The 27,561-nt window shown below is 49.0% G+C and overlaps 1 protein-coding gene across 1 annotated transcript in view; it reads right to left on the minus strand.

Annotated features, from left to right (window-relative positions):
• SLC12A8 (solute carrier family 12 member 8) overlaps positions 1 to 27,561 on the minus strand; it is a 131,354-nt gene that overhangs the window by 42,399 nt on the left and 61,394 nt on the right. The window contains exon 5 of the mRNA XM_027107034.1: positions 12,103 to 12,216. Coding sequence (XP_026962835.1) covers positions 12,103 to 12,216 — 114 coding nt within the window. The remainder of the gene's footprint in view (positions 1 to 12,102; positions 12,217 to 27,561) is intronic.

Consider the following 27,561-nt stretch of genomic DNA (forward strand, 5'->3'; position numbering starts at 1 on the left):
ACAAAAATTAGACTGGCATCAAACTTCTCATCAGCAACCATGAATTCTACAAAACAATGGAGCACTGATATTTAAATTCTGAGGAAAAGCTATTTTGAAACTAGAGTTTCAGCCAGATTACCAGTTAAGTGAAAGTAAAGTTAAGCTAAGAAGGGCTTAGCCAGATTACCAGTTAAATGAAAGTAAAGTTAAGCTGGCTTCCCTGGTGGCGCAGTGGTTGAGAGTCCGCCTGCTAATACAGGGGACACGGGTTCGTGCCCCGGTCTGGGAAGATTCCATGTGCCGCGGAGCGGCTGGGCCTGTGAGCCATGTCCGGAGCCTATGCTCCGCAACCAGAGAGGCCACAGCAGTGAGAGGCCCGCGTACCGCAAAAGAAAAAAGTAAAGTTAAGCTAAAAAGGGCTTAGGAAATTTACCTCCCACATATGGTTTCTTTCTTTTTTTAATTAATTAATTAATTTTTGGCTGCGTTGGGTCTTCGTTGCTGTGCACGGGCTTTTTCTAGTTGCAGCAAGCGTGGCCTACTCTTCGCTGTGGTGTGTGAGCTTCTCGTTGCGGTGGCTTCTCTTGTTGTGGAGCATGGGCTCTAGAGCACAGGCTCAGTAGTTGTGGCGCACGGGCTTAGTTGCTCCGTGGCACATGGGATCTTCCCGGACCAGGGATCGAACCCTTGTCCCCTGCATTGGCAGGTGGATTCTTAACCACTGCACCACCCGGGAAGTCCCCACATATAGTTTCTGAGGAAGATACTAAAGCAAGTACTCCAGCAAAATGAGGATATAAACTGTGAAGGAGAAAAACACATGATTCAGAAAGCAGCGATAATAACTCAGGAATTTATAAGTCCCAGAATAACCGTTGTACGGCAGAGAAACCAGTAGGGATTGAGGCAGAAGAATGGAGGCCCCAGTAGGGATGCCTCTGGATGGGAGCTGGATTCAACACAATGGACAGTATGAATTATTTTAAGAATACGCTGACTGCATATTTTGGCAACAAGAAAAAAAAGCTCATTGAAACTCTAGGAAAAGTGAACAAGAAAGTCAACACTTAAACATGAAGCAAACTAAAATATGACATGATTTTAAACAACTAATAAAAATTTTTTTTAATTAACCCATTTGGCCGTGATACTCAGAACATTCTCCCCGAAATGACACAAGGACCACATCAGAATAGCAGTAAAGGAAATGGAATTCTAGCCCAGCCCATTCTAGTCTTCAGTGAACAGCTACATAGTCATGGTAGTATATACGTTTATTGCTTTTTAGCTTCTAAGATTGACCTATAGACGTAGCACAGAGGACTTAACTATAGCTACAAAGTAGAATACAAATATTACCTACCTTGATGAAGTGAAAGTAAAGCTATAGCTAACGGCTATTTGGAAATGAAAAGAGGGAAGAGAAGTAGAGGGAAGAGAAAAGGCACTTATATTTTTGTTGTAATAGTGTGGGAAACAAAAGTCCCATGACCTTCACTCAGGACTGGCTTGAATGTTAGAAGCTTCGATTAGTTTAATAAGAAAACCTGAAAGGTGAGTTAGCCATTAAATTTGTTAGGTCAATAAGGAAACAGCTAGCAAATATTTATATACCAGTCGCAATAAATTTTAAGTTAATGCTATAAATTATTCTGTATCTTGTCATCATAAAGGGGAGTTTCTAAGTGTTTGCTAAAACGAGCAAGAAATTTCCAAGAATACTGAAGCTTGTCTTTGAAGTTCCAAAGCCTTTTGACTTGCAATCTTAAGACAAAAAAAAATTTTTAGTAGAGTGTGTGTTTGAGTGAAACTGTGTTCACTTCAAGTTGTAAACTACAGCTTTCATGAGATTTTGCCCATTAACCTGCTAATAATCTACTTATAGCTTCCCTAATATTGCTCTAAAACACAAATATAAAAGGATTATTCAGATTCCCTTAAAATTAGGGATTCCCTTAAGATTACTAAAGCATTCCTTGTAAAAATATTTTACACATAAAATAAATATGACCCTAACACATTAATCCTAAAACACAACACAGAATATTAGTTTCCCATACCAACAATAAGGAGTGAAGGGATGTGGCCTAGAATTGATAACAGAGATTTAAGAGTATTATTTAAAGTTGTAAAGGCAATCAAAAAAGAACTAAATATTAAAATATAACTAACAAAAATTGGGAAGTGGATGGAGTAACATGTAAATGAGCTAAACCTTCTCTATTTCTTAGCATGGAGTCAATAAATTATGTCTGGACTTTGATTAATCAATCAGGTTACAGGTATAGGCATATTGCTTGGTAATGTAGTTAGCTCCCAAAGTATTAAAAATGGTTGCCCCCACGGAGGGGCTCTTTGGGCGTAGGGGGATGAGAGACTACTGCTTTATGTTACAAGCACCTCTGCACTATTTTTTTTTTTATCACGTGCAAGTCTTATTTGGATCAGAAGAGGAATGCCCAGGACCTGCCGTCCTCTGACCAGCGCTCCTGGGACCACGTCCCGTCACCGAGGCTCTGCTTGAGGGCTAGGGCCCCACTGCTTGCTGCCAGACAATCTGGTACCAAGACCAACCCCGGCCGGACCTCTATGTTTACCTGATTCCCAGGCCCCACTAACTTCAATCATTAACACCACCCCTTTCTGGACCTCCCAAATTCTGACCGTTTTCCAAGGTTCTCACCTGTCCCCAGGTTTACTGGTGTTTCACCTGCCTGGCCACATTGCTTCCACCATCTGCAGTGACCTCATTCTGCCCCCAAGCCCCTGGCAATTTTATGCAATTTTATTCATTCAGCTTTTTGAGATTACATACTGCTATTTACTCTTTGCCATTTTAGTACCTCCTATAGTTTGTCATGTCATTCTGTACTCCTTCCTTCACATCATTTACAAAAGTTAAGAAATGAGGACCCACGAGAACTCCATTCCTATAGATGCTTCTGTCTAGGAAAGTGATTGATTAATCCTAATGGCTTAATCCTAATGGCTTCCTGCTTCCAAACAGGTTCTGTATGCATAACGAACAAACGCCCTTTTCTTCTCCCCACCACAATCCCTTCCACAGTCAATGACCGGGCCCTTGATTAGAGGTCCCACTAGCTGGCCTGCTGTGGGGTACATGGGGATCCTGGTCAGTGGGAGCAGAAACAGCTGACACTGACACAGGCCACCCTCAGAAATGGGTCAGACCCAGACAACCAGGACGTGGGCTTCAGGGACAAAACAGAGAAGCCAGAAAATAAGTAGTCAGTACTATACACAAAAAACCCCAGAGACAAGGAAATGGCGGCACCTTGCACTCCAGACAGGAAGCCTCAGGGTGACTCCCATGGGTGTTCCGGGCACACCTGTTAAGATTGTTTTGCACACTATGGCTCCCAGAATTTTGCCCCTGCACGACTACACGATTCTTGAGCAGATGATCTCTAGTTCTAGTGGACTATAAATGTCTTGTTTGCCAGTTAGATTTAGAAAAATTATTTTGATTTCATATTTTTTCACCCATGCTTGTCAACTATAATAGAGATTCCCTAGTTTGCTTCCTTTCTGCTTCTGGTGCAATTTAAAAATACTATTATTAATGTTAGAGCTAGATTTAGGGTGGGGGCGTGTAGTAGAACAGATACTATTTCCCAGAGATATTTACAGATATGGCACTAAAACAAAAAGGTTCCATGGTGGGTGGGTGGGGGGAACGTTGGGAAAACATTGATTAAACAAGATTAGAGAGATTCTTGCTGCTGGACTTACCATATAACATGCTGGTTTTCATTGTCCATCTCTAAAAAGAGAAATGTAGCACACAGTATTTCCCCAAACTTATTTGACATTGAACACTTTTTAAAAAAATGAAACACTTTATTCACTGTTAGTGTTCCATGGAGCACAGTTTGGAAAACACCAAGTGTCCATTTTGGAATTCCTATTTGATCTTTACACTCTTCTTGGCAGGCTTCCTAAAATTCTTTAAAGTGGCTATTTAGAATCAATGATTCTTAAAGCTGGAAGGTGTCCTAGAGATCCCTGACTCCAGCCTTTTATTTTACAGATGAGGAAACCGAGTCCCAAAGAGGGGAGGTGATTTTGCACATGTTTTCAAGCCAGTTGCTTGCAGAACCAGCAGAACTCATCTTCAGGTTTCCTGATCTCGAGTCAGTGTTATTTCCTCCACATCATACACTCTCTCCATTTCTTTCTAACATCCCTGCTTTTTTTGGATTTTTCTTTTTAAAACAGAGTAACTGCATGATTAATTTGGGGTGACCCCCCCCCCCCCCCACAAGAGTGCTGAACTTAATTAAAATCAGCATCAGTTTACTCACAGGAACTTCTGTCACCAGTTCTGAATCACTAGTCTGTCCTGGTCCAGGGCATTTCCCCTCCTCGTTTGTCTTGAACGGCCAGTTCCAGGAAGCAGTTAATTGCTTTACCCCAAACAAGTCCTCGCCCTGTATCAGGATGATGATATGGGCTGCACCTTGTTACCATGTGACTTAGGAAACAGCTTCCTTCATATGGGTAAAGCCATCTGACTCGCTCTTCCACCCTAGTCCTAAGGCCTTTTGGCACATCTTCACTGTCTCAGCTTTAACTGTGAGGGTGAGGGTATTGGCCATCACTCTACCAGCTCGGGTTGAGGAAGCTAAACCTCCAGTGCCATCCAGACCTTCCTGAGCATTGCCATGGTGCTTACGGTTTGGGTAGGTGGCAACAGGTGAACTGAGGCTTGGTGCCCTGACTCATGTCTGTGACAACAGACATGGATGGCCAGGAGAGGAACTGACCCTTCAGACATCTCTAAAATCAGCTCTTGATTAAAATAACCAGTATAAATGTCAATTAACCACTTACCAGCATCTGCGAAATAGCGGTCGTCTTTTTCTCACCACCCCCTTCATCAACCATGGCGCACAGAGATCAAAGTCTTCACCTGTTGCCTATTATCACAATCCCACTCCCACCCTATTTTCTTTTTTGATCCTGAAAATGAGAATTCGTAAGGAAAAAAAAAGTCTAATCGTTTTTTCTAGGCTTTTCTGGTTTCTGTTAGTTGGTCGTTAAAGGACCACTTACTCTTTCTTAAGGAACTTCCAAGCTTCCTCCTGGGAGCTTCTTGATCCAAATCTGTGACCTTAGAAAACTTCAATTTTCTCTTTCCATTTAGAGCTTGTTTCTCGGCTGCCTATTTTTTTTTTTCTTTTTTAAGTTCATAAATTTCTTTTTCTTTTTCATTAAGGTAGAATATCCATGCACTGAAGTGACTTAACCTTATCTGCCACCTTTTGTTGTTATTTGGAGGCAGCGTGGCTCTGAGCCTTGGTCTCCTCACCTGCAAATGGGGATAAGATTATTTACCTCGCAGTCCTGTCATAAAGTTGGAAAGAACATTTATAAGGTGCCTAGCACGGTGCCTGTCACCTGGAAGGTGCTAAATAAATGTCCACTGGGGGCAGATGGGCTCCGTCCCTCACTCACAACTCCCTTGGGTGCCAAAGGACTCTGGCTGCCTCTCCTTACCTTCCACCTGATTTCCAAAACCCCGCTCCTTCTCCGTACCTGACAGGTTTGTTTATTTTGCTGCTCCGGTGGGAACCTTTCATTCCCTCTTTGCTCTATTCTTGGAGACAGCACTTGTCAGCACCCACCCTCTCGATGCCCTAGAGATGCTGCTGAGACAGTGTCGAATCATGGGACTTTCAAACGCTGGGACTCCAGCAAGATTTGTTGGCTTCTGGGTCAGGGGCAGCGCCAGACAAACATGTGTCCTCGCTTCCAGCATCCTCTCCAAAGCACACGGGAAGCAATGGGGTTCACCACTTCTGTCAGGTGACCTTGGGAAATCACCTCTCTGTGTCTTTGTTTCCTCATCTGTAAAATGGATTAATAATAGGACCTATGGAAGGATACAGGGTCTGTGGGGCCTAAAACTTAAAAAAAAATACAACATTATGAATATGAAATTAGGAGTGGGGCTTTAGAAGGAGGTCACACAAGAGAGGGACCCTGAAGCCCGGGCTTCATTAGCTTCGTGGTAAATCTGCATCTGATAGAAGCAGGGGAGCCATGGTGAGGTTTAAATAAAAGACTGTCAAGTGCTCAGCACAGTGTCTGATAGTGTAGGCTACTGTAATGATAATAATTATTACAGATAAAATTATACATTAATTCTATAAATGAAACTACAAAAATAAACACGTATAATAATTATAAAGCTTCTTTTTCTCCTGTTCCTGCTCACAAGTCCATCAGAATGCAGCAGGGTGAGCCCCATCTTCAGGGTGTCCTTACTTGGGGCTCTCTTCCTTAAAACAGGACCCGGTTGCGGCCGAGCAGGTCCCTGTTCTCTCACCCACAGACACATAACTTAGGAGGAGACCTGGGGATACCCCGGGAGGGGGGATGTAGGCTGGAGGCAGGCCCAGCACGGATGCCCAGAGCTAAGGGTCCCGGAGAGAGCCTGCCAACCCAGGGGGCCAGCACAGCAGACTCCAGAGCTTCTCGGGGTGTGTGTGTGGGGGAGTGGGGGGTGCAGAATCAGGCCGAGGGAGGTCAAAGGACGTCAGAGAAACGGCAGGGCTCTTGACCACGGAGGTAACCTGGATGTTCTGGCAAAGGCTGCTGGTTTCCCTGCTACATTTTTATGCTGGGTGTGGTCAACCACAAGAGGCCCTTATCCCTTCCAGTAAGAGCCTGAGATTTGGGAACAGGGGTTACATGACTGCACACAATGGTATTATTCCCAGTGAATTTCCATTTCCTAGTTCCTCCATGTACTGTGGTCCTGGATCCCCAGAGTGGCTGCCTATGTGTGTATGTGAAAACCCTGTAGGGAGAGATGTTTGTTTTTCAGAGAAAGTTTGGTGGTGTAGCTCGGAGAAGGAGAGTGCTGTCAGAAACAAAGCACAGGCAGAGTCTACTCCGAGGCCCCAGCCCCACCCTGCAGCCATCGCCACAGGGTGTGGTGGAGCGCAGTGAGGAGGACGGACAGGAGACCTCGCTTCATCCATCCAGAGGAGCCGCTGAAACCTAGGCTTCAGCTGCTCTTCCTGGGATGTCTCCTGCCCTTGGGATAAAATCTCTCAAGGAACCTAAACGACATGCTGCTGGCCAGAGATGAGGATGCAGGGTGGGGGGACCGGAAAGTGTTTGTTCTTCCAAACTCCTCTCCCCTCTTTACAGCCTGGAGGTTCTCTTGTTCCAGAAAAGGATGGCGTTGGAGGGCGCCCCAGCCATGACTCACTCAGAGCTAAGCCTTGGCAAATCCGTCACCATGGAAACTGCCAATCATCCATGCTTTTCATAGCTTAATGGAACATCTGCCAGGGGAAAGCCAAGTGATACAAATTGCCGGTCCTGCCTACTGTTTACACCGGGGCCCCTGCAAAAGAGAGCGAGCCAGGAAAGGCAACCCTCCACAGAGGGGTGGTGGCCCAACTCCGGTCACTAAAGCTGGGTGACCTGCCTCAATCCTTCATAAACTCCTCTGTGCTCCTCCTTTCCCAGTTGGTCAAACAAAGGATCAGATCAGTGATTCTCAACCTGGCTGGGCCAGGGGGGATGGGAGGGACAGTAAAGCACATGCCCTAAGAGGGGTGGGGTTAAAGAGACCTGTGTAGACAGTTTGTTCAATATTATAATTTTCTATTTGGAATATTACAAAACAATATTTTCGTAATTTAAACCACAGAAAATAAAGAAGCTTGGCTAATATTCTTAGGTAGCAATCTTTCTCGAAGAAAGGACCAAGATACCCCTCTCTGATCCAGCGAGGCACATCAGAATTTCCAGGGTAGTGAGGTTTTTAGTGATTATCAAAAATGAATATGGATTCAAAGACGAAAAGTTGCGAGTCGCTGGACTAGTTGATCGCAAATGTTAGTCCAGCTCAAATTCTGGGCCCCTGGGTGGCATCTTCCAACCTCGAGCCACTGCTATTTCCTTAAGGGAGGGAGAAGTACCAGAGGGGAGGCTAGCCACCCCTGCCCCTCTCTCACACCAGGCATCGCCTCTCTGACAAGATGCAGGGGCTAGAGAGGCAAAGGAGGGAAGCCAAGGGAGCAGCACGGAGCGGGGCCGGCAGAGTCACATGCCTGAGGCAGCCTCCTGGAGGTCCTGCCTCAGGTGGAACTGCTAACCTGGCGTCTGCAAGCATGGGCTTTTGACTCGGCATCAGGACTCACTGCCAGGCCTAAGGAAACAAACACTCAGGTGGGAGGCAGGAGGGGGATGAAGATCGGGGGAGGGGGGTGGGGAGTGGGAGGGGCCAGAGGATATTTTCAGATGTTAACTTTTAAAATTCTTCCTCTTTTTTATTTTCCCCTTTCCTTTTCTGTCCATTCAAAAGGAACCTGACCTTTATTTTATTGCCTTGGAGGAAATATGCAGCAGGGGAGAAGTAGAATTTGCCTGCACACTGTTTTGGGTTCTGTTTCTCAAAGGCCTGAGCCCTTAGGAGATTTCCGAGGACTGAGGAAGCAGAAAAAAAGCTGCAGAGAGCCTGGGGAGAGCATGCGGGGACAAAACCAATTTGCTACACAGTTTGCAGGGCCCAGCACAAATAAAAATGTAGGGTACAGTGTTCAAAAATTATTAAGAATTTTAGCAACAGCAAAGCATCAAACCAAGTATGCGGCCCTTCCAAGCCTGGGGCCCAGCATGAATGCATAAATCCATGCCCACAAAGCTGGCCCGGGACAGCAGTGTCCCCCGCCCGTATTAGAACAGGGGCAGGAAGAGAAAGGCCCACAGGATCTGGAACAACGGGGACCTGGGGCCTACTCCCTGGCAGCACTGGTGGGCATCCAGCAAGACCACAGAAAGGAGGGTCTGAGAAGTACACAGACTCTAAGCATACGGTTCCCAGGCTCAGCAGATTTCCAGTCCCCAAAAGTGGCTCAGAAGCAGCAGAGAGCATAAACCTGAAGGGATCTGCAGATAGGACAACAGGAGGGCCTGGCTCTGTGTACAGATGATGACTAGCCAAAGCCACCTAACATGCCTTGGTACTTGGTAAGACCCTGAGACCCTGAAACAGAATGACAGGGCAAGGCGGAGGCATGATGAATGACTGACATCAGTTTTGTCATCCTGGCAGAATGAAGGCTTAGAGTCAGAGACTGACTCTCTTTCCATTTCATTAAGGTGAAAGAAATGCACTATTTCTGGCACACCTGGATGTGTAGAACAGGATTCTACCTGCCACTACCAAGGCCTAGCTCCAGCCTCAAACCTGTGACCAAGCCTCAAGAGGGGACAGGTCAGAGCCACCGCAATTAACCAGGTAAGGGATGAAGCTTGGACCAGTGCGGTCAGATGGTAGAGACGGAGAGAAGCAGGAGGTAAAGGCAGGTAAGTTTAGGAGGTAAGACTGACAGAACTTGGAGGGTACTGGTAAGGAAGAAGAAGGAGTCAGGAGTAACCCCCATTAGCAGCTTGGGCAACTGGGGAGATGCAGGTGCCATTCCTGAGCTCAGGAGTAGAGAAGAACCAGTTGGGGGGTAGGTGGGATGGGTTGGGTTCTGAACACGCTGGGTCTGAGATACCAAGAGAAGATGTCACGTAGGCACTTGAATATATGACGTGAAGCTTCGAGAAGTCTGGGCTGGGGGTGTAAATCTGGGAGTCGTCAGCTTTGTGTGTGGTCCCTGAACAATGGACACAGATGCGATCCCAAGGGAAACAGTAGAGACAGAAGAGAGGGGGCCTAGGCACGGGCTGAAGAAAACCAACCTTTAATGGGCAGGCAGAAGAGGATGCCCCTAGAAAGCAGGTCAGAGAGGCGGGAGAGAGACGAGGAGAATAAGGCACGAGAAAAGAAGGAGAAAGTGGGACACAGCCGAGAGGTCACACACACTGAGGGACTGCAAAGGCCCATTGAACTGAGTGACGCAGAAGCCACGGATGACTTTGGAAAGAATCATTTCTCCGGAGAGACAGGTCTGGAATTGCAAAAGGAGAGAGTGGACGAGCAGAAGACAGGCAAACGGAGTCGGGAGGGCAAAGACTGGTGGGTGGCTGTGCTGAGGACAGAAGGGGGTCGCTGCCAGAGGGAGCAGCGGGGTTCAGGAAAGTTGTTAAAGGTGATTAAAGTCATTAATATGTTTTTTTCATTTTAACAGTTTTACTGAGGTATAACTAATATACAATAAGCTGCACATTTAAAGTGTAACAATCTGAAAAGTTTGACATGAACACATCTGTGAGATCATCACCATGGTCAACCACATTTTTTCATCCCCCAGTATCTGCTTGCCCTCCCTCCTGCTCCCCTCACCCCCATTCCCAGACACTCACTGACCTGCTTTCTGTTCCTATAGTTTGCATTTTCTAGAATTTTATATAAATGGATTTTTATATACTTTTAACCTTTTAAAAAAGGTACTTGGGCTTCCCTGGTGGCGCAGTGGTTGAGAATCTGCCTTCCCCCTAATGCAGGGGACATGGGTTCGAGCCCTGGTCTGGGAAGATCCCGCATGCCGCGGAGCGACTGGGCCCGTGAGCCACAACTACTGAGCCTGCGTGTCTGGAGCCTGTGCTCCGCAAGAAGAGAGGCTGTGATAGTGAGAGGCCCGTGCACCGCGATGAAGAGTGGCCCCCGCTTGCCACAACTAGAGAAAGCCCTCACACAGAAACGAAGACTCAACACAGCCAAAAATAAATAAATAAACAAATGTGGGGTTTAAAAAAAAGGTACTCATTTTTGTCTGACTTCACACAGCATAATTATTTTGAGATTCATCTATGTTGTCACAGGTTATCAATAGTTCATTTTTTCTAATTGCTGAGTAGTTTTATACTGCACAGTGATACCATAATTTGTCTCTCCATTCACCTGTTGATGACTATTTGCGTTGTTTCCAGTTTGGGACTATTACAAATTAAGTTGCTTTGAACTTTCACATACAAGTCTTCATATGGATACACGTTTTTGTTTCTCGGTAGTAGATAACTAGAAGTGGAATGGTCTATGTTTGGTTTTTAAGAAACTGTCAAACCCTCTTCCAAAATGGTTGTGCCATTTTACATTCCCATCAGCAGTGTATGCGAGTTCCAGTTTCTCTGAATCCTTGCCCACATTCGATATGGACAGTTTAAAAAATTTTCAACAATCTAGTAGCTTTTCTCTATGGAGGAAGGCAGAGGGAGGAGAAAAAGGAGACAAAATCAGCCACACTCCAGGGCATCGACACTGCCTTGATCAAGAATGAAATGTTTTGCTCAGTCTGTGTCCTGGGAACAAACCCAGTCCCTCACAAACGGTTATTTCTTATGGAGCATTTGGTAAACATGTTAGCTTACTGCCTTCTAGGCTGGGGCCCTGAGCAGGTGACAAGAGTTCTACAGGCACCTCCACTGTGGAAGACTCCTGCAGCCACTGTAGAGCAGAAAGCAGGAAAGGGAGGGGAAGGAGACTCAGTCATTGCCCATGGGGGATCCTGGTTTCACCCACACCCAGTGTGATAAGAGGACAATAGCATTTCTCTGCCCCCCTGGGAGAAGGCACATGGGTTGGGTTAGGGGAAGGGGAGTTTCTAGACCAGGCTGCACTCTTTCCGAGGTGGAAAGAGCAGCTTGTCCTGTGGAGGAATCCATCCTGTTCAGCCCTAAGAGAAATACATCCCCTCTATTAACTTGGCCAAGAGGTGTCAACATATGAGTATAAGGGGTGAGGAGGATTAAATCGTGTTGGGGGCTTTCAGGAATTATGAACAAGTAAACTCTCTGTTAAAATAACAGATTTCGGGCTTCCCTGGTGGCGCAGTGGTTGAGAGTCCGCCTGCCGATGCAGGGGACACGGGTTCGTGCCCCGGTCCGGGAAGATCTCACATGCCGCGGAGCGGCTGGGCCCATGAGCCATGGCCGCTGAGCCTGCGTGTCCGGAGCCTGTGCTCCGCAACGGGAGAGGCCACAACAGTAAGAGGCCCGCGTACCGCAAAAAAAAAATAATAAAAAAATAAAATAAAATAACAGATTTTTAGTTAAAGCTAAAGTCATCGATAAAGTCAGATATATATATCCTAAGAGCACATGCAGGTCAATTATGATACTGAGTTTTGGGAACCAAGCATTTACTTATACCCCTAATGTGAGAGTGAAAAAGAATGCCAACGCCAATACCTGTAGCTGCTGGGAAGAACACCCCAAAGACGGTGAAAAAGGACTCGCCGGGGCTGTAATCAGGCAGAGTGTTGTTCTGCAGCAGTTCTGGTGAATATCCAATAAAACCATGCTCTGAAATAAAACAAAGGAAAGCCAAATGAGCCAAGTGACAAGATGTATAGCACAGGCTTCCCTAGATTACAGTCCTCGCGTATGTAACTTTAAATAGCAAAAGTAGGTGTGATTGGGGGTGGGGAGCAGGGAGGGAAAACAGAAGATGACAGAACCATCTTCCTTCCCACTTCTGGGGCTTGATTTTTATGTACTGTATCTACGGATATAGGGAAATAAAATGACACGAAGAAGAACAGTAGTTACCTCTAGGAAGGGTAGCATTTGTATTGTTTTGCTTAGAGTACAGCTGAAATCTTTCAATGAGTATGTATTGACGTGTTTGCTTCTGATTTAAAACATTAAGTTACCTCCCTGCTCAAAAACCTTCCCACGGATCCCCATTAGCTACAGAATAAAGACCAAGCTCCTTAAGATGAGTGTGAAAGCCCTCCACAGCCTGGCAACAGCCCACCATTTCCTATTCGTCCTTGGCCTTTTCCTCTCCCCAACAGTGACACAGATGAGTCTGCCCAAGAACGCCACTAATACCCAGCCCCGTGTCCCCTGCTTCCAGACCCTTCCCCCATATCTCTGAGCATCAGTATGGTACTCACTCTTCAAGCCCAACTCAAGCTCTGCTTCCTTTGGGCTTTACATGAGCTCCCTGATCAGAATCCTTCTCCTAAGTGCCCTCCACGACTAGCCACATTAGGTCTTTCCCCAACCAGACTCCTTGGGGCTAGAGATCCGGTCTTAAAACACCTCTGTCCCCCGGGGTCACCACTGTGCCTGCCACACAGCACGCAGGGTGCCAATACGGGTCACACCAGAAGAATCTTACTCTTGGATCTTTTGATGCCGTGCGTTCAGTCTGACTGGTTCACAGACTACTTTACAGCAGGAACATCTCAGATATGATTTTTTCAAAGCATGTTAAACACTTTTTACATTGCCTTAAATGAAAGTTTTCAAGAGGTTTCAGTCCTACAGACACTTTGCTTTTTTGTCAAAGGAGGTCACCTTGAACAGCACCTGTGGATACGTTAGTGGGCTGTGGAATTTTAAGATACAAGTCAAGTGTCCTTGGGCTCAGGGACACCCAGCATATCCAGCCTCTGCCTTTGGAGAATGAGTTGGTTTGTTCCCGTGAACTCCAGTCCAAGAGAACCGGGTCCTGCTCCTTTTCCCTCCAACCCCACAGCTACGTAGGATGAGTTCTCAGCGGTCAGTCATGCCGTAGCTGACCCCCAGGGCTGCGGTGACCATCTCCTGCCAGCCTGTCCTCCACCGCCCTCGGGGCTTAACTTCACCCTGACCTTCCATCCACAAAAGAGCGCCGTCTCGCTGATGAGTCCAATGATAGTGCCAGCACTTCTCACAGCTTCCAAGATTCATATCTTCATAGGAAAAGTATTTTTCAAAAAAAAAAAATAGTAAAATGAAAGCTCAGTGAAGTACAAGGGACCCTGGGGAGTCCAGTCAGGACTTAAAATCATTGTTGACTGCTCTCTTTCTCCTGAACTTTAAATCCCAAGGACTGTGCAACATTTCCGAATGGTTTGGCATCTTCACAGCCGGTCCTCCCCTCATTAACAAAACAGCAATAATAGCTAAGTTAACTTTAGTCTATCCGCTGGCTGACCCTGCTGACTAGACTTTCTGAGGAGAAAACCAGCCCAGCCTGCCTTGGAAGGGAGCTCGGCCAGGCTGGATGAGGCACAGGCCTGAGCACATTCGAGCGCAGGGCTGCGTGCTGGGCAGGCCGGCCGTGCGGGACACAAACACTTCATCAGGCTCCGCTGATCTCCGCCGTCCCGAGGCCACCCTGACATGGGTGGGTATTTGGTCACCAGGCCTGAAGGGCTTGGCCCCGGTCAGCCTGAAGGGTCAGAGGGATTGCAGGCGCCATAGATGAGTCACTGGAATGCCTTCTCTCTCCCTCCATACCACCACCAAGATCCACAGAGTGAGGGAATGAGTCACTGGGCTCACTCGGGGATGGGGGTGGGGTCCATTCTCTGCAGGGCCACCGCAAGGGCAGCCCTCACACGTTCGCAAGCACACGCTCACACTGACAACTGCTGTTGGCCCCAGCCTTCTCCCCTCAAGTCCAGTTCTGAGCTGTTCTCAAGGAAATAACCTTAACTTTGAAAAGAACTTTATGGACAAAGATGTTTGTCAATGAGTTATTTATAATAGTGTAAACGGGGCGGGGGGGGTGTCTAAATGTCTAACTCTGAAAGTCTGAGGTATTTAAATGCTTAAAAAGACTTTTTAGGGACTTCCCTGGTGGCACAGTGGTTAAGAATCTGCCTCCCAAGGCAGGAGACGCGGGTTCGATCCCTGGTCAGGGAAATAGATCCCACATGCGTGCTGCAGCTAAGAGTTCACATGCTGCAACTAAGGAGCCTGCCTGCTGCAACTCAGACCCAGCGCAACCAAGATAAATAAAATAAATTTAAAACATTTAAAGAAAGACATTTTAGTGCCAAAGAAAACTGTCCATGTTATATATGATATATGTTCAGTAAGAAAACTGGATACCATTTATAGGATGAATACAAAAAAAAGTTTTAACGTATATATGTAGGAAAAGGAAGCATACCAAAATACTAATTGTGGCTGTTCGTATAATGCAACTTTGGACTTCTTTTTCTTTCTTTTTTTATGTTTACAAATTTTCCACCTGTCTTTAATGAGCATAATCAAATTATCAAAAATTAAAGTCTTTTAGAAAAGCGAACAAAACATCCCACAACTGAAAGCCTACTTTCTCCAGATAGCTTTTCTATAAACAAATTCATTTCTTTTCTTTTCTTTCCATTTATCCTCTCCCTGCTTTTCAAAATGATTTAAGTGGCTTATGAGAAAAACATAAAGGCAAGTAAAATTAGGGGCAAAAAAAGGAAGAAAAAGAAATTGAGCAAAAGAGAGAGAGGGAACACCTACAGCCCACAGCCTGAGGTCTCTGAATAGGTTCTGAGGTAAGATCCTGCAGTGATTTTCTTCAAACTGGAATTCAAGGCCTAGAGAGATCGTTTTACTTTCTGACCTTTCTGACCAAGCCCACTCCAGCAGGGGCGGACCCTAGGGCCCACCCTTCACATGTGCCACATTCCAGTGGATGAGAAGGAGCCCTAGGCTCACGTGGTGGACCTACCTCATTTCCTCCGCCCCTACCTTCCCGGGCCCTTATGACTTCCACCCCCCTGACACCCCGCCTCACGTCAGGCTTCCCAGTCCTGATCCAGCCCCGCCAGAGGCTTGGCCCACTGGCCTTCGCCCTGACTCCCGGGGCTCCAGTCTCTCGCCCAGACCCTTAACCAGTGGTCCAGCTGGATCTCAGGCCTCTGCAGCGCGGGTGTCCAGGTCAGACACTGATGTCTCTGGCTGGCTTGTACTTGAGGCATGGGGTGAGGTCAGCTGGCCATGCCCAGCGTTGCAGGGCAGAGCAGACCCACCTGCCGTGGCCTCTCACAGTGGGTCTTGCTGTCTGATTTGCTGAACAAAGGTCCCTAATTCTTCTAGTCACGGCCCTGTTTGAGAGCTGATGAATGCCCATTTTGCATACCATTTGGGGGTTCCCTGAAGCCTCTGTAGGGGGAATGGACCCTGAGGTTCAGGACCTCTACTCCAGGGGCTGCCTCTGTACCTGAGACTTCTGACACGCCCTGCAGGCACCTACGCCACCGTCCCAAGCCCTGAGCAACACCACGCCCTGCCTCGGGGTGAACAGAGGTCAACGTTTCCTGCTGCAGTCGGTGCCAAGCAACGAGGAGTCTCTGTGTGCATGGGGACAGCACAGGTCCCCCAGGGACACCCCGGGCAATTCTGAACATAATCGCCAGTGGCCGTTTATTGAGCACCTCATACTTGCCCGTCACTGGGCGCCAATTAATTTACATCATCCTCGATCCTCACAACCACCCTGCAAGATCAAAGGTGAGAAAACCAAGCTCACGAAGGTGAAGGATCTTGTCCAAGGTCACACAGCAGACCTGCTTGTATCACAGCCCTTGCCTCTCCCCCAGAAGGCCGGTCTCCAGGTCCCTAGCACTACCCTCCCTCACAGAGACACGCATACAAGCCCAGGTTTCCTTCAACCCCGCAAAACGCCACCAGAGATCATGGCATCTCCCCTTCTCCACCTGTGGGGGGCCAACAGGGTGTCTCCCTATGGAATGCCACACTGAGGGGGTGTGTGCACAGCTGGGAAGAAGCAGAGCCCACCCTCGACCCCAGGTCCGTCTGAGGTCAATTTTCCATAGACCATACCGTCTCCCTGGAATTCATCCTGAGTTGTTTCCCCAGAGATTTCTAGAGCGTGTGTCTGCCTCTGTGGGTCTTTCAGCAACTCTGCTGGTAACATGAGTGGCTGGGGTGCTCTCAGCTGACGTCTCCCGACTCTGAGAGGCCTGGGATGCCCAGTGTCTGCAGCTGCGGCACGTGACTGTATCGGGGTTTGACCTGAACATCTGTTTCTGTACCCACAGAAAAAAATACTTTGGTCCCATGTGAGCTATGAGCTTTTAGGAAGAACAAAGACAGAACAGAGTGAGGAAAGAGAAAACGAATCACAACAAAAACCAGGCAAGAACAGGCCGAGGGAAGATACTTGAAGGCGTGACCTTCCTCCTCAGCGTTCGGGTAACACGGCTTCTTGGGATGCCACCAGGGCGCCTGTGGTTCTGCAGGGTCCAGGGGTTCTGTGCCCAAGGGATCCCATGGGATCCCACCTACACGCCTGGGCCAAAGGGGCCAGCCTGGGTCACAAGTTGCTACAGAGTGCAGCTCCCTCGGGGCCGGGCCCCGCGCCCTCTGGTAAGGTGGCTTCTGGGAAGCTCCGTGTGGCCCCTGTGGCTTCCCACCCGTGCCGCCCTGCCTCTGGGGTCTGCTGAAATTAGAAGAGGCAGCAGGAAGTCATCGGCCCCCACGTGTGGGTGTCGGATTATGGCCGCTGACTAACTTAGAAAGTGAGACTGCTAAAAATGACGCTGGCACCGTGGGCCCTGCCGCCCCTCCGTGAGCTGCGGGTCCGGCGAGGCGGGGGCTTCTGGCCCGGCTTTCTTCTCGGCTCGGGTCCCCCCACCCCTCGCCCAGCGAGACAGCCCTTTCCTGGGAACGACAATGAGAGAGGCTGGTCCAACCAGGAATAGAAAGAGAGAGGAAGGCAGGGAGGGGCATGCCGCCCAGACCCCGGGAGATCACAGGAAGAGCAGCCCTGCAAGGAAAAGGAAAGGAGAGGCCGAGGTTCTGGGAAGGGACACACACACCAAAACAACGCCTGGGGGTGGGGAGGGCAAGAGAAGGCCAGCGAGCCGGCCGGAGGAGGATCCCCAGAGGAGCAGGAAGTACAGTAGGGTGTGCAGCAAGGGAAACGCGAATTGGGCGCCTTGTGCGAGGGCCAAGCCTCTCCCTGGATACAAGGCCCCTCCGGAGGGTCTCCTGCGCAGTGGAGCCCGCCTGGGACCCGGATGGTATGCCCAGCACCTGGCACTGCCTGGGCTGCTCCAGGACTCTGCCTCACAGGGACGGAGACCCGCAGTTTGGGGGAGGGACAACACATCTGAAATGGCCTGACATAGAGAGGTCAGTGACAAGGAAAGAAAGGCGTGTCCGGGCCCCATCCTGTCACCAAGGCCCTCACAGAGCTCCTGCCCACGCCGTCCCCATGCTTACTCAGACACGGCCCAACCCCAGACGGTCCGAGGTGGACACAGATAGGCAGTTAGGCCCGGCAAACCCCGGCGGCCTGGGCTGGTCCGTGGACCTTTCCTCCCCTGGGCTTTGGTGTCAGGTCTGGGAGCTGCAATGGGTGAGGCAGCCTCAGTCATAAGACGGATGAGCCCAAACCTGAGCTTAAAGAGCATAGATTTAGGAGAAGCCCAGGCTATTCTCCTCCTCCTTGGGGTGGAGCACGAGGCCCTGAAGATCTCTGGGAGGAAGGGGAGAACGGTGACAGGACCAAGACTCACGACACCTGGGTTCACGCCCTGGTTCTTCCACGGACTCGCTGCAAATTCTGACTCTGTCCATCTGGGATGGGTCCGAGATGCTGCAATCTCAACGGGCACCCAGGTGACGTAGATCATGCTCCCAGTAGCAGGTATCAAGTTGTTTTTCAGAACCCTTCTAATTCTGAAAGCTGCCAGCCAGAAGCCCATTCTCAAGACTCAGGGAACATTGTCCAAATACACCATTGATTTCCAGCGGCAGATGGAAAATCCCAAACTAGCTTCCAAAGCTTGTCAGTGCTGCCCCCTACCTCCCTGCTACCCCTTCCCTTTCTCTGTGGCTGTGGATACAATGTGTGCTCCAGACTGTGAGACAAGGTCACTGCCACATTTTTCATCTGTTAATGAAACAAAGCAATTATGAATTACAAGTCCTGCCACTAGGCCTTACGTTATTACAGCCAGGCGCACCCTCCGTCAGTGCGGATACGGAAAGCTTCCTGGTCTAATTCATCTGTCCGTTTTAACAACGGAGGGAACTGATAGAAGCCAGCTACTCAAAAGGCTTGAGAACTGAAAGTGGGAAAGTAACCCCAGCTTAGAGTCCCATTTGGAGTCCGCAAAACACCAAGTCCCCATTTGCTGGATTCTCCCATTGAACTGGGTCGTAACCATCCTGGTCCACTACAGGTGCTCCACAGAAATATTCTGAAATTGAACTGGATCAGGCTGTACTGACTTGGACTGTCAATGGAAAGGGATGGAAGGGTCAATAATGATAGGTTCACAAGAGGCCCCCAAGGCCCCCGCCCTCAGCTCGGATTTCCTTCCCCACAGGACTTCTGGGCAGTGAGCTGGGAGCCTTCCCCAGACCACAACCCCCTCTCTGGCTTCAGCCCTAGTGAGTTTGGTCCTCCAAAGAGAGGGTGGAGAGAGGATGTGAGCAGGGTTTCCAGCTCCCAGGCCCCCACCCAGAGAGAAAATACACAGAGGGAAGGCCGGGCATTCTAGCAGTGGCTAGAAGGGAAGTCTGAAGTGGGGTTGGGCCTGTCCAGAGGCCCCCGGGGAAGGCCTCCACCCTCCGGGACAACTGGCTGGTGGGAAGAGCCGGAAAAGCCCCCAGGGCTAGGTAACCCAGGGGATGAAGGGCCTGGGCTGGGGGGATGTCAGGGCAGCCCCCTTGGGAGGGGATGGCTGAAAGTTTCCGGTAAGAAGAGAAGCTCCTGCCAACCCCTACAATCTAGGACGGGCAGTCCTGGAGTTCCTTCTGAGAAAAGGATTTCTCACTTGTAAAAGGGAGGATTTCTAACAAACATGCAAGAAACTGTTCCATCCTCTGCCACGGGCTCTATTTTAAATGCGTAACCAAACTTTTTTTTATAATGGCCTTGGGGTCAGCAAGTTGAGATGAGACGAGATTTTTCACCTGGGGAGGCCGACCGAGCAAAGGACTGCCAAATGCCCCCGAACATTAAGGAACTCGCAGCTCACCTGCACCCAAGAAACAAAGCGGTATCTCACAATAATAACCGGGATTGCCGCAAACGCTGAGCAAGGGTTTGTGCGAGGCACCGTTCCAAGTGCATTATATGTATTTGCTCACAACCACCCCATGAAGTAGTGCATTTTTTAGGTAAGGAAGCTGAAGCACAGAGAGGAGACTGGATTCAACCCTTGGCTGCCGCTGCCGCCGGGGTCGGTGCTCACCCAAGGCTGCAGGGAGTCTGGGAGGGGAGCCAGGAGCCCAGCTGGTCAGGCTGAGGCCAGACGGAAGGGACTGCAGAGCCCCCAGCCCCCCGCCCACGGAGCCCCCTGTGGGCTGCCCGTCACTGCTCTCAGCTCAAAGGAGCCCTGAGAAAGGAAAAAATCTGGCCTTCTTATCTCCTGGGGGAAAGGAATGCACTCTCCCGCCAGGATAAGTGGCTGTTTTGACAGGAAGTCTCCACCCAGGCTGTGGGTTCCTCCCAGCCACCATTTACTCCTTCTGGCCGTCCCTGCCTCTGGCATCCCAACTCCCATCCTACTTAAACCCCACACACACGCTTACACCCCCCAAATCTAACCCAACTGGGGGTCCCCCCAAGTCGGCTGCCCACCCCACAGCTCCAGCCTCCATGGGGGCCCAGAGTTCTGACCTGGGAGTCACGCCTCAGCCCCACTGTTGCCTGGACACCATCTCCAGGCAGGCAGCTGAGAAGGGAGTGGGAGGACAAGGGGCCCCCTGCAGGGGGCATCCATCATCGACCTGGTTATGCAAGCAGGGCCACCCTCCTGTCCAGCACCACGCTGGAGGTATTCAGACTCCACATGCCCCAGCGTTCTCCCCGACCCCAAGCCCTACCCAAGAGAGAAATGCAGCAGACGCTCCCTTAGAACCCACAGCAGAAGATTCAGTATCACGGGACTACAGAATGATAATGCCACCGGGGTCTTTGGTCTCAAGTCCATTTTACACCTGGGAAGGCTGAGGTCCGAAAAAGGAGAAGCCCATGCCACACAGTCAGCAGCTGGTCAGGCAAGACCAGAACCCAGTGTGGCCAAGCTCCCTCCAACGTGTGCCCTGCAACGGCACTCAGGTCTCTGTTGTCACTGCCTGCTAACCTGCCAGGTCAGGGTAGGAACCGTACTGTCTTGTTTCTTGGTGTGTCTCCATTGCCTAGACCCAGGAGGTAAGCAAAAAATTTAATACTTTCTTAATAAATAATGGAAACAACCCAAGTGTCCATCAGCAGATGAGTGGATAAACAGCATGTGGTCTATCCATACATAGCATACTCTTCAGCCATTGAAAGGAACGAAGTATTGACACTTGCTACGACACAGATGAATCTAGAAAACATGTTAAGTGCAAAAAAACAGAAAAGGACAAATACTGTGTGATCCATTCATATGAAACATCTGAAATAGGCATATTCACACAGACAGAAAACAGAACAGAGGTTATCTGGGGCTAAGGGGAGGAATGGGGAGTTATTGGTCCATAGACAGTTTTTCTTTGGGGTGATGAAAATGTTTTAGAAGCAGACAGTTATGATGGTTGTACAACATGGTGAATGGAGTTAATGCCACTTAATTGCACACTTTAAGATGGTTTTTTTTTAATGTTATACATATTTTGTCATTAAAAAAAAAACAAACACAAGCCGTTTCTTTCCATAGTACCCCCTGCAGGGACTACCTCCAGCATCCTTGTTTCTGGCCTAGGCTCCTCTCTGCTTTGCAGATGTGGGATAGAGGATAAAGGGAGCTTCCTGGCCAAGGTGGATCAGAGAGGGAGGAACAAAGCCACAGGTACAGACTAGTCCTAGTCTCAGACTCCGATGCTCCCGCCAAAGCAAGCTGCCTCCTCAGATGACGGACGCGTCAGCTCCTGGCCGCTGCAAGGTGAGTGGGCAGCCCCAGCGAGCCATCTGACCACACACGACTCCTCCCTGATGGAGCTGGGCAGAAAGCACCATGTTCTCAGGAGTTCAGGTGAAAATCACAACCCCCTCTGTTGACTTCTAGAACCTACAGGCTTTTATTCAGGGGTCACAGGGGTCACAGGGGTCACAGGGGTCACAGGTTGGGGTTGTGGGCCTTTAAGGCAGAGCTGTCCAGAAGCACAGACTGTGGTTTCTCAGTATCAACCATGCCCAGATCCCATGGAAAACCTCAGCAAAGTCAAGGGTGCGGTTGTCCCAGTCTTGTTTTTGACACGGTCCTGCTTTCAATGCTTTCCTGGTCACTGGGACCCCAGGCCTGGGAGCAGTGTTTAACACCGGTCCTGCTTAATAAGAGCTGGCCTGGAACGAGTGTGCCTTTACTCTGGGCTACCCTGGGCTGCCCTCGGCAAGTGCAAAGAGAAAGCAGGCCGGGCCGCTCCTCTAGGGGACTTGGACGACGGGGCCCTACCTGGTCTTGGGCCATCAGCATCAGCATCACCTGAGAGCTTGTCAGACCTGCAGAACCTCAGCTCTCCCCTCCCCCAGCCCCCACCCGTGGAACTGAAACCTTCATCGTTACAAGATCCCCAGATCTTGAAGTTTGAGAAGCACTGCCTTGTAGTATAACCCAGGGGCCTCCAGAGACCTATTCTTCCAGGATAAACAATGATAATGATAATAATGATTTATTAAGCACCCACTTCGTGACAGCTATGACTCTAGGCCTCTTACATGTACTATTTTATGCTCTGACAACCCAGTAAAGGAGGCATTATTACCTGCTTTTCAGAAATGGGGAGAGTGGTCAGAGAGTTGACCAAGTCCATGCAATGAGTTACAGCTGAGCTGGAATTTGAACACAGGGGTCTGAATCCAAAGCCATGGCTCTGACAACTGTGGTATGATGCAATCTTTCAAACTGGGCCAACAGTTACAGCCACTTGTCAACTCTCTATGGGGCCCAGAAATTCACTGGCAAATGCAATCCCCAGGAAGGTATTCTAGGGGCTGCCCCGCTGCCTGGTGCCAGCCTGGGCTCTGGGTTCCCGTGCGCCTGGGTTGGGCAGCCCGTGGCAGAGGGCTCTCTATTTCTTCAGGACACGTCCCTGACGATGAATTTGCGTGGCCCGGTCCCCAGTAAGCATTAGGTCTGGGACTGGAGGGACAAATAAATTAGATGGTGCGCAGGCTTGGGGCCCCTTCTGCCGCCAGCTCGGAAACCTCCCGCACTGACCTCGTCTGGGCCCTGGAATTTATGACTCGGGGCTTCATCTCCTGCCGGCCCCCAGGAGGCAGCACTCTCCTGCCAAAGGCACCCGTGGCAAGCTCCGCTCTCCCCTCCAGCCAGCATCCACAGGCTCCTCGGGTCACGGAACCCGGCCCAGCTCCACGAAGCCCAGCCCAGCCCAGCTCAGCCCAGCCCAGCCGGGCCTGAGATTGTCTATCTGATTCTCTGTGCCTGTACATGGCCACCTCACCCCCCACCCGAATGTGTGACTTGAGGGCACGTCTCCCTGCCTTTGTGTCCCTCACAGACCCACTGAAATGCATCTCAACCCGACAGGTGCTCCCCAAACGCCTGAGCCAGAAAGCGCCATGATTTGCCCTTCCACGGCCGTGCGGAGGGCATCCCGCTCCCCTCCCACAGCCAGAGGACCCCTTCCTGCAGTGAGGGGAGCACGAGGCCCAGCAGGGCGGAGCTGGGGGCACAGACAGGATATGCCAGCCCATCCCGCATTGTGTCGCCCTCCACCTCCTTGGAACCCCCGGCTGCTCAGGGCTGAGGCAGGCAGCCCAGCAAGGCGAGGGCCCTCCCAAGCCAGTGATTTCATGCTTCAGGCATCCATCCCCAGAACACCAGCCGGGGAGCCTGGCAGGCCAAGCCCCCTGCTGCTCACGGACCTGGAGCAGACACAGGGAGAGAGCCGGGCAGTGTTAGCTCTGGTTTCCTTCTGTAGCTGTGACCAGGTCCCCACGGCCTCCTTGGCCTAACGGGTCCTTTCTCTGCTTTCCACAGCCAAAGCCAGCAAATGAAAATAATACGATGGAGAGGGTGGCAGGGCCTTGGAGCAGGGGGCCTGGGATTCTGGTCAGTCACTCTCTTCAACAGAGACAAACTCAGAGCAAGAGGAAGGCCTGAGGGTGCCTGCCCCTGCCCTCCTCCAGCCAGACAGGAGTGAGGACCACTGCCCCCAGAAAACCTCCTATTGAGGGCTGAACCCCAAAAGCCGGGAAGTCACAGTACCTAGAGTATTACGTTCTCCCTCTACCAGAGAAATGGTAAATGTTCAACTCACCTAATTTTAAAAATAAGAATCACCAACCTAAAGTGGTATTCCAAAAAAAAAAAAAATGTTATTCCATAGGTAGAACACATAGAAGAGCGTGCTTTGCTTTTTACTTAGGTCAGTCAGTGAGCGGACGGGAGGGGGAGTGGATGGCGAGGAGGGGCGACCAGATGGACATAGAGAGGAAAAAGAGGAAAAAGATTGGGAAGGAAAAAGAGACAAACCTAAAGGAAGAAAGAATGAGGCTGGAAAAACAGAGAAGAAAAACCAGGTATGTTTTGAGGAATGCTGGAGATCACAATTTTGTTGGTTCGGTTTGCAAAAGTTCCGAAATCCTGACCCAGACCTGAGCCTTTGTTTACAATTCTTCACTATTCTAATCCTTAAAAATTCCTCTGTTCAAATCCTTAATCTTTCCCCTTTCAGGGTCAAAGATTCCTTTGAGAATCTGGCAGTAGTTCTGGACCCTCTCCTAGAAAAATATATTTATTCACATAAAATTTTTCCTGCAATTTCAGGGGTTCATGGATCCTGTTAAAAACTAGTTATTCTAGAAGCTCCACTCTGATTGAGAAACTTGTAAAGACCAAAGCAAAAACACCCCCCACTGCCAGATTAAACTAAGATAAGGGAGGATGTGTTGAATCTTATTCAAGCCATCATATCAGGCTTTTAATTATACCATTTGCTTCACTGATAGAATTTTGGGGCCTAAACACCCTTCTTTAGTTACTACCCCAATGATGGTACTAGAAGCAAGGTTACTTACTTGAAGGAGTCAGCTGTGTGTAGGGACAGTTATGATGCAGTAAAAGGTCTGCCTTTGACCCAGGTAACAATGTCTGTGCTTACCCTGAAATGAACCCTTTGCAGATCAATGGAATTATTAAATCGCACATATGCAGTAGTTCCCTAATCTGAATGTGCATAAGCATTACCAATGTACTGGTTTAACATGTAGATTACTAGGCCAAAATTTGAGAGTCTGATTCAGACTTTTTAAATGAGTTTCTAGGTGATTCTGATGCAGGCAGTCCCCAGACCAAACTCTGAGATATACTGTTCTTGTAGAAAATTGCAAGCTTCTGGCCCAGCAGATCTTCAGATTCCCTACTCATTGTGGTGTCCTCCTCGTACACCAGAGGCAGGGCTAGGCATGTATGGGAGGGTGCTCTGTGACTAGGTTTGGACCACTGCATCAGAAAGGCTACCTTTATGGGGTAAAAAAGGTAAATGAACAGTGTAGGGCATAAAAGGTATAGAGCCAGGTGAAACCCTCCAAGGGCCTTTAAGGCTGTGGTTCCTAGATCTGTCAGCACAAAAACAATCACCGGGAGTACTTCTGCATTTCAGATTCCCAGGCCTCGGGCCATTAGGGAATACATATATGATACTACTAATGAGCTTCCCCATTGGTTCTGACACAGGGAGCTTGTTTGTTTATGGTATATGGTATTATGAAATACTTGAGGGTATTTCAATCAAGATATCAGACCATTATTGTAAAAATGCTTTGAAGGGGCTTCCCTGGTGGCGCAGTGGCTGAGAGTCCGCCTGCCGATGCAGGGGACACGGGTTCGTGCCACGGGCCCACATGCCGCAGAGCGGCTGGGCCCGTGAGCCATGGCCGCTGAGCCTGCGCGTCCAGAGCCTGTGCTCCGCAACGGGAGAGGCCACAACAGTGAGAGGCCCGTGTACCGCAAAAAAAAAAAAAAAAGCTTTGAAAAAAATTTAAAATGCTCTTAAAATTCTCCAGCGAAAACCAGTGAACACTACCAGGGGTTCCTTTTTCTTTTCTCCTCCTCCTTGTTCATTGTAGAAACTAACTGGAGAAGGGGGGCCACACTGGAATGGCCTGAATGGGTTCCAGATGACGAGGATTTGGTCCTCTTGGCCTGACTGCTTCTCCCTTTACCCTGGAGTCTTGTACAAATATTAACATTTTCTGGCTGTGCAGTGACGTGAAAATGGTTAGGAGGCACCAGGTCAGGTGTAAAAAAAACTCATGGAGGGAGAGGGACTGCTTGGTCCAGAAGTGACTGCTGATGTATTTTCTGATTCTCTACAAGGTGGAACGTCCACACAAACAGGAAGCCACGACGTGCCCAAGCTCACCCACACTGGGCTTGCCATCTGATGGGCGGCGGTGGGGCCACAGGAGGACTGCTGAAAAGGCAGCCCATTTCAGACCACTCGGCAGAGTGGCCCTAACAGGGGCTTCTGGGCACAGATCGCAGCTCCTCAAACAGAGAGGATGTCCACAATAACAAGACTGCCCTACCTTGGTCTAGAATCCCTCAGTTTAGTGTAATTTTTTTTTTTTTTTTTTTTTACATTTTGATTTCTTGAAACTTGGCTGTCTTGCATTCAACATGTAGATGTAAGGTAACATTTTTTTCCACCTGAAAATTTGGTGTATAGTAAAACTGATGGTATCTTAGAATTGAGGAAATAGGGTTTATCACCTCATTTAATCTTGAAACAATCTGTGAGGGAGGTATCATTATTCTCTACATTAAGTCCCCAACATACGAACCTTCAAGTTGCGAACTTTCATAGATACGAACACGCGCTCGAATGTCCAATCACGTGAGGTTTGTTCACGTGTCTGGTATACGTTGTCACGTGCGTGCATCCTCTACAAGTGGTTGTGCTCTTGTGTACTTTACTGTACAGTACTGTATAGAGTACAGTAGTACGGTATCTTTATTTCAAGCTAGATCTGCAAGAGGACGACTTCATTGAACTCCTTGCTATGCAACACAAGGAGCTTACTAATGAAAACCTGATGGAATTGGAGGCCCAGAGAAAGGACGAAGAGAGACAAGAGGAAGAAGAAGTAACTGAAGGACCGAAGAGATTCATGATGCAGGAAATGACAAGGGGATTTTCTTTATTTGAGGAGGCACTGTTAGTTTTGAGGCACAGGACCTGAACGAAGAATGGTACACAAAGGTTGCAGCAGCCGTTCAGAATGCAATCCAGTGCTACCATGTCATCTATGATGAGAAAAAAGAGCTACTACCCAGACATCACTGGATTGTTTTTTCAAGAGGGTAGATAGAACTGAATCCAGCAAGGAACAAGAACCTCTGCCATCAATGTCAGGCGTGAGTGAAATTGCACCTTGCCCTCGGTCCCCTATCGCTGACGATCCTTCAGCTCTACAACCTCCCACCTCCTCTCCCTCCTCCAGTCAGTAACTCTTCTTGCCTGTTCACTTGATGCCAGCCCCTGGATGCCAGCTGTTGTGCTGTACTGCTGTACTTTTCAAGGTACTGTACTGTAAGATTAAAAATGATTTCTTTATGTTTTGTGTTTGCTTTTTATGTATTATTTGTGTGAAAAGTATTATAAACCTATTACAGTACAGTACTATCTAGCCGATTGTGTTAGTTAGGTACCTAGGCTAACTTTGTTGGACTTAGGAACAAATTGGACTTACAAACACACTTTTGGAACGGAACTCATTTGCATGTAGGGGACTTACTGTATCTTCCAGACGAGGAAACTGGAGCACAGACAGTTGATTTGCCCAAGGTCACAGAGTGAGGAAGCGATGGGGCCGGGACTGGAGGCCAGTGCCCCACACCTCCCCACAGCCCCTCCCCGGCACCCCGTGTGCTGTGTGAGCACATCTGTCCACACAGTAGGAGCCGGGGTCGTGGAGTAACTGCAGAGGGGGAAGTGCTCTGA

The sequence above is a fragment of the Aethalodelphis obliquidens genome, unplaced genomic scaffold (assembly GCF_003676395.1).
Source record: "Aethalodelphis obliquidens isolate GAN/ISIS:26980383/991018 unplaced genomic scaffold, ASM367639v1 scaffold1, whole genome shotgun sequence".
Taxonomy (NCBI): Eukaryota; Metazoa; Chordata; class Mammalia; order Artiodactyla; family Delphinidae; genus Aethalodelphis; species Aethalodelphis obliquidens.